At 43.5% G+C, this 12,592-nt stretch overlaps 1 protein-coding gene across 1 annotated transcript in view; it reads right to left on the bottom strand.

Moving 5' to 3' along the window:
• Positions 1-3,438, bottom strand: part of LOC120059713 (ena/VASP-like protein) — a 34,567-nt gene extending 31,129 nt beyond the window's left edge. Inside the window, exon 1 of the mRNA XM_039008767.1 lies at positions 3,265-3,438. Coding sequence (XP_038864695.1) covers positions 3,265-3,399 — 135 coding nt within the window. The 5' untranslated portion in view covers positions 3,400-3,438. The remainder of the gene's footprint in view (positions 1-3,264) is intronic.
• Positions 3,439-12,592: the final 9,154 nt, after the last annotated feature.

Below are 12,592 nucleotides of genomic sequence, written 5' to 3'. Positions count from 1 at the left end.
GTGTGGTGGAGATGATCTCTATAACTAAAGACAGTGTGGTGGAGATGATCTCTATAACTAAGACAGTGTGGTGGAGGTGATCTCTATAACTAAAACAGTGTGGTGGAGATGATCTCTATAACTAAGACAGTGTGGTGGAGGTGATCTCTATAACTAAAGACAGTGTGGTGGAGATGATCTCTATAACTAAAGACAGTGTGGTGGAGATGATCTCTATAACTAAGACAGTGTGGTGGAGGTGATCTCTATAACTAAAACAGTGTGGTGGAGATGATCTCTATAACTAAAGACAGTGTGGTGGAGATGATCTCTATAACTAAGACAGTGTGGTGGAGATGATCTCTATAACTAAAGACAGTGTGGTGGAGATGATCACTATAACTAAAGACAGTGTAGTGGAGATGATCTCTATAACTAAAGACAGTGTGGTGGAGATGATCTCTATAACTAAAGACAGTGTGGTGGAGATGATCTCTATAACTAAAGACAGTGTGGTGGAGGTGATCTCTATAACTAAAGACAGTGTGGTGGAGATGATCTCTATAACTAAGACAGTGTGGTGGAGGTGATCTCTATAACTAAAACAGTGTGGTGGAGATGATCTCTATAACTAAAGACAGTGTGGTGGAGATGATCTCTATAACTAAGACAGTGTGGTGGAGATGATCTCTATAACTAAAGACAGTGTGGTGGAGATGATCACTATAACTAAAGACAGTGTAGTGGAGATGATCTCTATAACTAAAGACAGTGTGGTGGAGATGATCTCTATAACTAAAGACAGTGTGGTGGAGATGATCTCTATAACTAAAGACAGTGTGGTGGAGATGATCTCTATAACTAAAGACAGTGTGGTAGAGATGATCTCTATAACTAAGACAGTGTGGTGGAGATGATCTCTATAACTAAAGACAGTGTGGTGGAGATGATCTCTATAACTAAAGACAGTGTAGTGGAGATGATCTCTATAACTAAGACAGTGTGGTGGAGATGATCTCTATAACTAAAGACAGTGTAGTGGAGATGATCTCTATAAATAAGACAGTGTGGTGGAGATGATCTCTATAACTAAAGACAGTGTAGTGGAGATGATCTCTATAACTAAGACAGTGTGGTGGAGATGATCACTATAACTAAAGACAGTGTGGTGGAGATGATCGCTATAACTAAGACAGTGTGGTGGAGATGATCTCTATAACTAAAGACAGTGTAGTGGAGATGATCTCTATAACTAAGACAGTGTGGTGGAGATGATCACTATAACTAAAGACAGTGTGGTGGAGATGATCTCTATAACTAAGACAGTGTGGTGGAGATGATCTCTATAACTAAAGACAGTGTAGTGGAGATGATCTCTATAACTAAAGACAGTGTAGTGGAGATGATCTCTATAACTAAGACAGTGTGGTGGAGATGATCACTATAACTAAAGACAGTGTGGTGGAGATGATCTCTATAACTAAGACAGTGTGGTGGAGATGATCTCTATAACTAAAGACAGTGTGGTGGAGATGATCTCTATAACTAAGACAGTGTGGTGGAGATGATCTCTATAACTAAGACAGTGTGGTGGAGATGATCTCTATAACTAAAGACAGTGTGGTGGAGATTATCTCTATAATATAACTAAAGACAGTGTGGTGGAGATGATCTCTATAACTAAGACAGTGTGGTGGAGATGATCTCTATAACTAAGACAGTGTGGTGGAGATGATCTCTATAACTAAAGACAGTGTGGTGGAGATGATCGCTATAACTAAGACAGTGTGGTGGAGATGATCTCTATAACTAAAGACAGTGTAGTGGAGATGATCTATATAACTAAGACAGTGTTTGTGGTGGAGATGATCGCTATAACTAAAGACAGTGTGGTGGAGATGATCTATATAACTAAGACAGTGTGGTGGAGATGATCGCTATAACTAAGACAGTGTGGTGGAGATGATCTCTATAACTAAAGACAGTGTGGTGGAGATGATCTCTATAACTAAAGACAGTGTGGTGGAGATGATCACTATAACTAAAGACAGTGTGGTGGAGATGATCTCTATAACTAAAGACAGTGTGGTGGAGATGATCTCTATAACTAAAGACAGTGTGGTGGAGATGATCTATATAACTAAGACAGTGTTTGTGGTGGAGATGATCGCTATAACTAAAGACAGTGTGGTGGAGATGATCTATATAACTAAGACAGTGTGGTGGAGATGATGTCTATAACTAAGACAGTGTGGTGGAGATGATCTCTATAACTAAAGACAGTGTGGTGGAGATGATCTCTATAACTAAAGACAGTGTGGTGGAGATGATCTCTATAACTAAGACAGTGTGGTGGAGATGATCTCTATAACTAAGACAGTGTGGTGGAGATGATCTCTATAACTAAAGACAGTGTGGTGGAGATGATCTCTATAACTAAAGACAGTGTGGTGGAGATGATCTCTATAACTAAGACAGTGTGGTGGAGATGATCTCTATAACTAAAGACAGTGTGGTGGAGATGATCTCTATAACTAAAGACAGTGTGGTGGAGATGATCTATATAACTAAGACAGTGTGGTGGAGATGATCTATATAACTAAAGACAGTGTGGTGGAGATGATCTCTATAACTAAGACAGTGTGGTGGAGATGATCTCTATAACTAAATACAGTGTGGTGGAGATGATCTATATAACTAAAGACAGTGTGGTGGAGATGATCTCTATAACTAAAGACAGTGTGGTGGAGATGATCGCTATAACTAAGACAGTGTGGTGGAGATGATCTATATAACTAAGACAGTGTGGTGGAGATGATCTCTATAACTAAAGACAGTGTGGTGGAGATGATCTCTATAACTAAAGACAGTGTGGTGGAGATGATCTCTATAACTAAAGACAGTGTGGTGGAGATGATCTCTATAACTAAAGACAGTGTGGTGGAGATGATCACTATAACTAAAGACAGTGTGGTGGAGATGATCTCTATAACTAAAGACAGTGTGGTGGAGATGATCTCTATAACTAAAGACAGTGTGGTGGAGATGATCTCTATAACTAAAGACAGTGTGGTGGAGATGATCTCTATAACTAAAGACAGTGTGATGGAGGTCTGTAAAGGCTTGCAGTGTGAAAAGTCTTCCACCAAATCTACATCAGATGTGTAAGTCCATAGAAATGACTAACATTACTAGAACAGACAAATTCCCTCAGACAATGTTAATTGGTGTGTGTGCGTGTGTTTGCGTGTGCGGGTGCGTGCATGTGCGTATGTGTACCTCTACCTGTTGGTCCTGTAGCTTGACCCCGACCACGCGGAAGGTGTTGTTGGCCGTGTTGTGGTAGATGTTGATGCGGCTGAAGCCCTGCTGGCCCGGCTTGATTGGAACCCACTTCTTACTGGTGTCGTCGTACACCATGACTGAGGCGCGGGCTTGGCAGATACTCTGTTCACTGTGGAGGAGGACACAGGGGTTAGAGGTCACCGTGACTGAGGCACGGGCTTGGCAGATACTCTGTTCACAGTGGAGGAGGACACAGGGGTTAGAGGTCACCGTGACTGAGGCACGGGCTTGGCAGATACTCTGTTCACTGTGGAGGAGGACACAGGGGTTAGAGGTCACCGTGACTGAGGCACGGGCTTGGCAGATACTCTGTTCACTGTGGAGAAGGACATAGGGGTTAGAGGTCACCGTGACTGAGGCACGGGCTTGGCAGATACTCTGTTCACTGTGGAAGAGGACACAGGGGTTAGAGGTCACCGTGACTGAGGCACGGGCTTGGCAGATACTCTGTTCACTGTGGAGGAGGACACAGGGGTTAGAGGTCACCGTGACTGAGACGCGGGCTTGGCAGATACTCTGTTCACTGTGGAAGAGGACACAGGGGTTAGAGGTCACCGTGACTGAGGCACGGGCTTGGCAGATACTCTGTTCACTGTGGAGGAGGACACAGGGGTTAGAGGTCACCGTGACTGAGACGCGGGCTTGGCAGATACTCTGTTCACTGTGGAGGAGGACACAGGGGTTAGAGGTCACCGTGACTGAGACGCGGGCTTGGCAGATACTCTGTTCACTGTGGAGGAGGACACAGGGGTTAGAGGTCACCGTGACTGAGACGCGGGCTTGGCAGATACTCTGTTCACTGTGGAGGAGGACACAGGGGTTAGAGGTCACCGTGACTGAGACGCGGGCTTGGCAGATACTCTGTTCACTGTGGAGGAGGACACAGGGGTTAGAGGTCACCGTGACTGAGACGCGGGCTTGGCAGATACTCTGTTCACTGTGGAGGAGGACACAGGGGTTAGAGGTCACCGTGACTGAGACGCGGGCTTGGCAGATACTCTGTTCACTGTGGAGGAGGACACAGGGGTTAGAGGTCACCGTGACTGAGACGCGGGCTTGGCAGATACTCTGTTCACTGTGGAGGAGGACACAGGGGTTAGAGGTCACCGTGACTGAGACGCGGGCTTGGCAGATACTCTGTTCACAGTGGAGGAGGACACAGGGGTTAGAGGTCACCGTGACTGAGGCACGGGCTTGGCAGATACTCTGTTCACTGTGGAGGAGGACACAGGGGTTAGAGGTCACCGTGACTGAGGCACGGGCTTGGCAGATACTCTGTTCACAGTGGAGGAGGACACAGGGGTTAGAGGTCACCGTGACTGAGACGCGGGCTTGGCAGATACTCTGTTCACTGTGGAGGAGGACACAGGGGTTAGAGGTCACCGTGACTGAGGCACGGGCTTGGCAGATACTCTGTTCACTGTGGAGGAGGACACAGGGGTTAGAGGTCACCGTGACTGAGACGCGGGCTTGGCAGATACTCTGTTCACTGTGGAGGAGGACACAGGGGTTAGAGGTCACCGTGACTGAGGCACGGGCTTGGCAGATACTCTGTTCACTGTGGAGGAGGACACAGGGGTTAGAGGTCACCGTGACTGAGGCACGGGCTTGGCAGATACTCTGTTCACAGTGGAGGAGGACACAGGGGTTAGAGGTCACCGTGACTGAGACGCGGGCTTGGCAGATACTCTGTTCACTGTGGAAGAGGACACAGGGGTTAGAGGTCACCGTGACTGAGGCACGGGCTTGGCAGATACTCTGTTCACTGTGGAGGAGGACACAGGGGTTAGAGGTCAACAATAAGGACTTAGGGTGAATCTCAAACATATTTCCTTGATTCCTTGCATCCTCTCCTACCCTTCTTCTCAAAACGGATTGGAGGAGAATCTCCAATGTGTTTTGAGAAGGAGGTGAAGAGAGAGGATGCAAGGAATCGAGAAAATATGTTTGAGATTCACCCTAAGTCCTTCTTGTTGACCTCTAACCCCTGTATCTCCTACTACTGGTGGATGCGGTGCTGTGTAGTACCGTACTGTTAGCAAGCTTGTTCAGTAGTGGAACTCTCAAAGGAACCACGCCTATCTAATGGTACTGTTTGAAATGTGACAGTATGTCCCTAAAAAGAGGGAGGGACAGTCATTTAAAACACTATAAACAAGCACACTAACCCCAACCCCTCCCCAAAAAATGTCTCTCTCTGTGTTGTGCTTTGCTGTGGCGTCGTGGTATCATAATTGCATATTTCAGAAGGTTCGGAAACATGGGCAGGAGACATGTGTGTCGCTGATCTATGATAATAACACGGTGAGAGAAAACAGAAGTGTCTAATTAACTATCTGTTCACCAGATGTGAGGTATTTATCTGTCAAACCAGATAAATTGGGAATGTGCATCCACATCATGGTTTTGGTCCAGGCACAGACAGACTTGATTCCAAACTCTCCATTCCTTTCGACAACAAGAATTAAACTATTGAATTATGTGGTGAACAAGTACAACCATAGTGCATCTATAGTACATTTCAAAGCACTAATGCTAACTCCTCATAAGTGGAGAAACTTCCATGCTTCACCTTTACAATACATGGAGGCGGTGACTTCTTTCAATTGATATAAAGGAAAATCCACATCGACAAAATGTTTTTTTAGTACATGGACGAAGGGGTAGGATATGTAAGGGTATAAATAACAATATGGTATGATTTAATCTTTTTTTTAACCTTTATTTAACTAGACAAGTCAGTTAAGAACAAATTCTTATTTTCAATTATATTTTCAGATTTGTACCATGTCAGCTCAGGGATTCAAACTTGCAACCTTCCGGTTACTAGTCCAACGCTCTAACCACTAGGCTACGCTGCCACCCTTACCCCTGATATGGTGTGATATTGTGTGAAATGGTGTGATATGATGTAATATAGCATAACATGGTGTAATATAGTATAACATGGTGTAATATAGTATAATATGGTGTAATATAGTATAACATGGTGTAACATGGTGTAACAGAGTATAACATGGTGTAATATAGTATAATATGGTGTAATATAGTATAACATGGTGTAATATAGTATAACATTGTGTAATATAGTATACTATGGTGTAATATAGTATAACATGGTGTAATATAGTATAATATGGTGTAATATAGTATAACATGGTGTAATATAGTATAACATGGTGTAATGTCGTATAATATGGTGTAATATAGTATACCATGGTGTAATATAGTATAACATGGTGTAATATAGTATAACATGGTGTAATATAGTATACTATGGTGTAATATAGTATAACATGGTGTAATATAGTATAATATGGTGTAATATAGTATAACATGGTGTAATATAGTATAACATGGTGTAATATAGTATAACATGGTGTAATGTAGTATAATATGGTGTAATATAGTATACCATGGTGTAATGTAGTATAACATGGTGTAATATAGTATAACATGGTGTAATATAGTATAATATGGTGTAATAAGTATAATATGGTGTAATATAGTGTAACATGGTGTAATATAGTGTAATATGGTGTAATATTCCTGACAGCATGACAGGCTATAGATGCTTCACTCATAGAGGTCTAGGAGGTGAGATTGACTTATGCCCTCAGGGGACTGTGAAGTGACAAAAAGTTTCTTAATGTTCACCGTGAATACCACAGGGACAGCTCTGCTCTAACGGCTTTAAATACTCAGCTACTCAACATTCTCAGTCTTTATTGTCAAATTAGCACTGTGCATTCACAGCTGTCTTTTCTAGACAGCAATTCTTAAAGGAAATATTTAGCAAAGTGGGTGCCTCACCACAGAAAGCAAAATAAGTATATTTCTGGAAGTCTTTCCAATATCCCCAAAAAATACATATTAATATCCCAAACTAAATAAAGATTCCACCACAGAGACAGACATTAGGTTGTCTTGTCTCCAAGGCCCCTAGGACCTCACCAGCATTCAAATGCCAGCATGTGACCTTCCTCTTAGATTCTTCCTCCTTACGAGACAGAGAACATGGAGGCTGACACTTCAGCCATGTCTCAGCACAGCACAGTGAATGGCTGAGGCTGTATTAGTGCAGGATTCAGAACATCCTCTATCAACATATTGTGTACCAGTAGATGTGCACTACTACAACAATATTAGAGGGTCAGGCTTTGAAAGCATGTCGGGACCCAAAGCTGTCCCTCCTCGATTACTACCCTACTGTATGCCTCACAAGTATCAGTATCCATCAGACAACCATCACAGAACCAGCCAACATCACTATCCTTGCAAGTGCTTTTCAAATTCAATTGAAGTGCGGTCTGGTATGTTTTAGAGTAAATCTGTAAGCCCAAATCAATCAATTACAGACACCCCCCCCCCAAAAAAATCATTGTACAGTAAGCCCTTGAGGAGACATTGAACATGCAGTTGGATATAGCAAGTTTGGTTTAGGCCTACCCTTTACATGACAGCTCAGCCAGTTAGGTGCAGAAGAGGACAGTGTGTGTTGTGCTTCATTTGAGGCTTTGAGTGTGGAGTAGTTTGACACAGTAGGTGAAATAGTGTCTCAGCAGAAGGAAGCAAAGCCTAACAGCCAACAGCTAAACGCTAACAGTTAAAGGCTATCAGCTAAAGGCTATCGGCTAACGGCTATAGGCTAACAGTTAAAGGCTAACGGCTAAAGGCTAACAGTGATAAATGAAACAGAAGGTGTGAGTGCATCTTAATCTACCACATTACAAATAGGGAAGTCAATAACTCAATCGATATAGAATCAGTAGAAGCCATTCAAATAAAACCACAATAAAAGAAAACCTAGCTCTGGTATCTTACTTTAGACTAAACTGTAGGCACAGTTCACCAGTGTGCTACTCAGTCAAGTAGTACTTAGGAATGGAGGATATTACGACTTCTATATCTTGATGGATTTTCTTTCTTTTTTAACATTTACGTCATTTAACAGATGCTCTTATCCAGAGCGACTTAAAGGAGAAATTAGGGTTAAGTGCCTTGCTCAATGGCACATCGGCAGATTTTTTCCAAACTTTTTTGGCTCTGAATTTCGGTTAGTGTCCCGACGCTCTAACCGCTAGGCTACCTGCCGCATGCCTTTCAATGTAAAGACATTACTGGGACTGTAATGATATTTTCTACCTTGGTCTCAATCTAACCACATAACAGGTGCTTCTACACAGCACAAAGACCACCCCATGTCCCTGAGAAGATACTCAGTTCTTTAGTGTCTGACAGATCCGCTTACAAAAACAAGCCCTATTTCTGGAGGCATTTTGGGGTCGATGGTTAACATGCCTTCTCTGTGAAGCATTGGTTTCATTCAAATGCTTCGCAATCGCTGGGGACGGAAAAATAACTTGGAGAAAAGGGCGGCGTGACAAACACAACTAAGCTAAAACTGGTGACAGAACAGCAAGTCAGGGGAAATGTCTTGACCTACATGACACAATGCGAAGGGCCAAATCATGCAGATTAGAAATCATGCACTGCCCCTATGAGTGATGGTACGAGCATGTGAACTGCAACACATACAAAAGGCCTACTCATACAACTGCAGCACATCTTTAAAGCGTTCTACACTGAGTATACAAAACATTAGGAACACCTACTCTTTCCATGACGTAGACTGACCAGGTAAATCCAGGTGAAAGCTATGATCCATAATTGATGTCCCCTGTTAAATCCACTTCAAATCAGTGTAGATGAAGGGGAGGAGACAGGTTAAAGAATGATTTTTAAGCCTTGAAACAATTCAGATGTGGATTGTGTATGTGTGCCATTCAGAGGGTGGGTAAGACAAAATATTTAAGTGCTTTTGTAGGGGGTATGGTAGTCGGTGCCAGGTCTGTCAAGAACTGCAATGCTGCTGGGTTTTTCATGCTCAACAGTTTCCTGTGTGTATCAAGAATGGTCCACCACCCAAAGGATATCCAGCTAACTTGACTCAACTGTGGGAAGCATTGGAATCAACATGGGCCAGTATCCCTGTGGAACGCTTTTGACACCTTGTAGAGTCCAGGCCCAGATGAATTGAGGCTGTTCTGAGGGCAAAAGGGGGGGGGGGGGTGCATCTCAATATTATGAATGGGGGAACCTAATGTTTGGTATACCCACTGTGTATTGGGGTAGACTACACTGATTTACATTGGTTGGTGGTCAGCTAATGCTAATATAAGCACTTGGTGGTAAACAACAATTAGGCCTAACCAATGATACATGGGAGATGATCCTGGAACCACTGTCCAAACAATACAAATATTAGGATACAGCATGTCGCTATAGTTAAAGATGGAATCCGTAGTCGGGGGAAACAGCGCTACAGTCGGCCCCAAAGCCCTTCTATTGGTTTTGTTCAGTTGACGTCAAGACAAAATATGCTGCTGTTCTATCCCGCGTGCTATGAAGTCCGACGGGGGGAGAAAAAAACCAGTGTTCGTTGTTTGATGGAACTTCTTTCGTTGATGTAATATTGCAAAACATACGCGGCAGTTACGGATACCCGCTTTAATTGAGGACATGAGCGGCGACTGTTCCTCTCCTTGCCAATCACTCTGGTCTTTAAACCCTGTTGGTCTTCCTTATATGCAAGACTACACCTTAAAAAAAATGCATAAGTACTTTTTATTGGCCAATAAAATACAAAATATAGATACAAATAGATGCTAATTCTGGGTCTTTGTTTCATAGAAGATATAAAATGACCCCTGAATAATTCAATGGCCGTGGACAGGCTATGTGTGTAATATCTATTTGAGAGCTTTGTTTGAATTATTTAGTTTTAAGGAACATCCATTCAATATAACCAGACAATAACCCAGTAGTTAAATATCATTACTCACCTCTGTACGTGTGTGTGAGTTATTTCAACCAGTTCTACTTTTGAAATTATATCTTTAAAACCAGTTTTGCTCACTGGGATTGGACAGAAGTGCTCAAACATATCACCATTTTAATCCGGGATTAGCTTCTGCTTTGGGGATACCTTGAAATTCTCATGACTCATGTGACACACACGGCTCTCTTTGCCTCTGACTGTTTCATTGCACAATCCAAATAATTACACAGAGAGAGTCAGTACACAATTCATTACAGGCTTAGAAGGATATAGAAGTAGGAGATGAGACAAATGCCTCCAGTGACACACTGTAAATGTGTTCTAGCTAGACTACTACCAGTGGGATTGAGAGGCTGGATGGAGGCTTCTGTTACACTGAGTGCTTAACCATGTAAAATAAGCCTCGTGGGCGAGCTAGGAGAAAGTATGCCACCACGTTTCTACCATTTTAAATTCAGCAAGCCTATATGTCAATCATTGACATTCACTAAATGAGTCTAGCTAGCTAGCTACACTTGGCCGCAGGGTAAGTGCCCAGGGACCCTGACCTCCAGGTGACCCCCATTTTATTTTGTTAGTCACTTACTGATATATTAACCTGGCATAAGTCATGGAAAAATGTGTAGAATTGCAGAAGAATTGCTGTAAAACAAAAAAGCGAATTTATTTGTTAACCATTTGTTAATAAAAATACTTTTCCTGCTAACAGATCCCTCTGTACGTATTCCATTTGAGTTTTAAATCCCGGTGCTGAGTTAATGTGTAGAGGTTAACATTATAGCTAATAGTGTTTGTAGATAGACTGAGGTGAATGAAGCTACAGAAACCAATGTGATAATGTCTGGGGTCATTTTTTGCTTGTTTTTGCTGTTCTCCAAAAAGCATTTTAGAGTTTTGAAATTGTGTAGAAATACAGTAAATGAGCTTGAACTTTCTAAACATTTGCTGGAGGATTTTATGTTTTTTAGTTGCAAAACGTTTAGCTACGATGTGTACTAATGGACACACTCCTGGTTTCTAGGACAACTAAAATGGGTGCGTTGGTAAATAAACAGTTAGGTAAGGGGCAGCCTTTTTCTAAAAGCAGGCTGTAGGCCTAATTTCCCCATCAACACAACTAAATTACATTTTGCCTGGGAAAAGAGTCAGGGTTTCCATGGGAACCCTGGAGGCAGAGCAGGCGTCAGGCAGTGAGAGGGAGGTGCCCAGCTAGCCAGCAGGCAGAGCTTTTGTTGCCGGGCAGGGTAATTGTTGAATGCTGCTGGTTCAGTGGAACGTACCTGAACAGACACGAATGATAGACCACAACACAGCATCACACACTGTCTACTGCATCATGTCAGCTATTTCATTGGTAAGGCCTTTCTCTATCACTCCCTGCTTTCTGGCTACCAATGATATGTCTGCTAATTGTAATTCACATTTGAACTGCAAGACCCAAAATAGAGTACGACACCTCTAATGAAAAACATGTAAGGCAGATGATGAGGAAATCCCACCTCTGCCATCAAACATAAAGGCTGATGATAAATGTAAAGATCCAGGGACACTTTGACTGTGACCATTTTAGACTTCAAGGTTTAACCATTCAGTCCCTGTCTGTACCCTCCCTGCCTCCTCACTCCTCTCCCATTCAGTTCCTGTCTGTACCCTCCTGCCTCCTCACTCCTCTCTCATTCAGCCTGTCTGTACCCTCCCTGCCTCCTCACTCCTCTCTCATTCAGTCCCTGTCTGTATCATCCCTGCCTCCTCACTCCTCTCTCATTCAGTCCCTGTCTGTATCATCCCTGCCTCCTCACTCCTCTCTCATTCAGTCCCTGTCTGTATCATCCCTGCCTCCTCACTCCTCTCCCATTCAGTCCCTGTCTGTACCCTCCCTGCCTCCTCACTCCTCTCTCATTCAGCCTGTCTGTATCCTCCCTGCCTCCTCACTCCTCTCTCATTCAGTCCCTGTCTGTACCCTCCCTGCCTCCTCACTCCTCTCTCATTCAGTCCCTGTCTGTACCCTCTCTGCCTCCTCACTCCTCTCTCATTCAGCCTGTCTGTACCCTCCCTGCCTCCTCACTCCTCTCTCATTCAGCCTGTCTGTACCCTCCCTGCCTCCTCACTCCTCTCTCATTCAGTCCCTGTCTGTACCCTCCCTGCCTCCTCACTCCTCTCTCATTCAGCCTGTCTGTACCCTCCCTGCCTCCTCACTCCTCTCTCATTCAGTCCCTGTCTGTATCATCCCTGCCTCCTCACTCCTCTCTCATTCAGTCCCTGTCTGTACCCTCCCTGCCTCCTCACTCCTCTCTCATTCAGTCTGTCTGTACCCTCCCTGCCTCCTCACTCCTCTCTCATTCAGTCCCTGTCTGTACCTCCCTGCCTCTCAATATCGCCTTCTGTACCCTCCCTGCCTCCTCACTCCTCTCTCATTCAGCCCTGTCT

This window comes from Salvelinus namaycush, chromosome 15, assembly GCF_016432855.1.
Source record: "Salvelinus namaycush isolate Seneca chromosome 15, SaNama_1.0, whole genome shotgun sequence".
NCBI lineage: Eukaryota > Metazoa > Chordata > Actinopteri > Salmoniformes > Salmonidae > Salvelinus > Salvelinus namaycush.
Note: the sequence above shows the minus strand (reverse complement) of the source record. Positions and strands in the feature narration are given on the sequence as shown.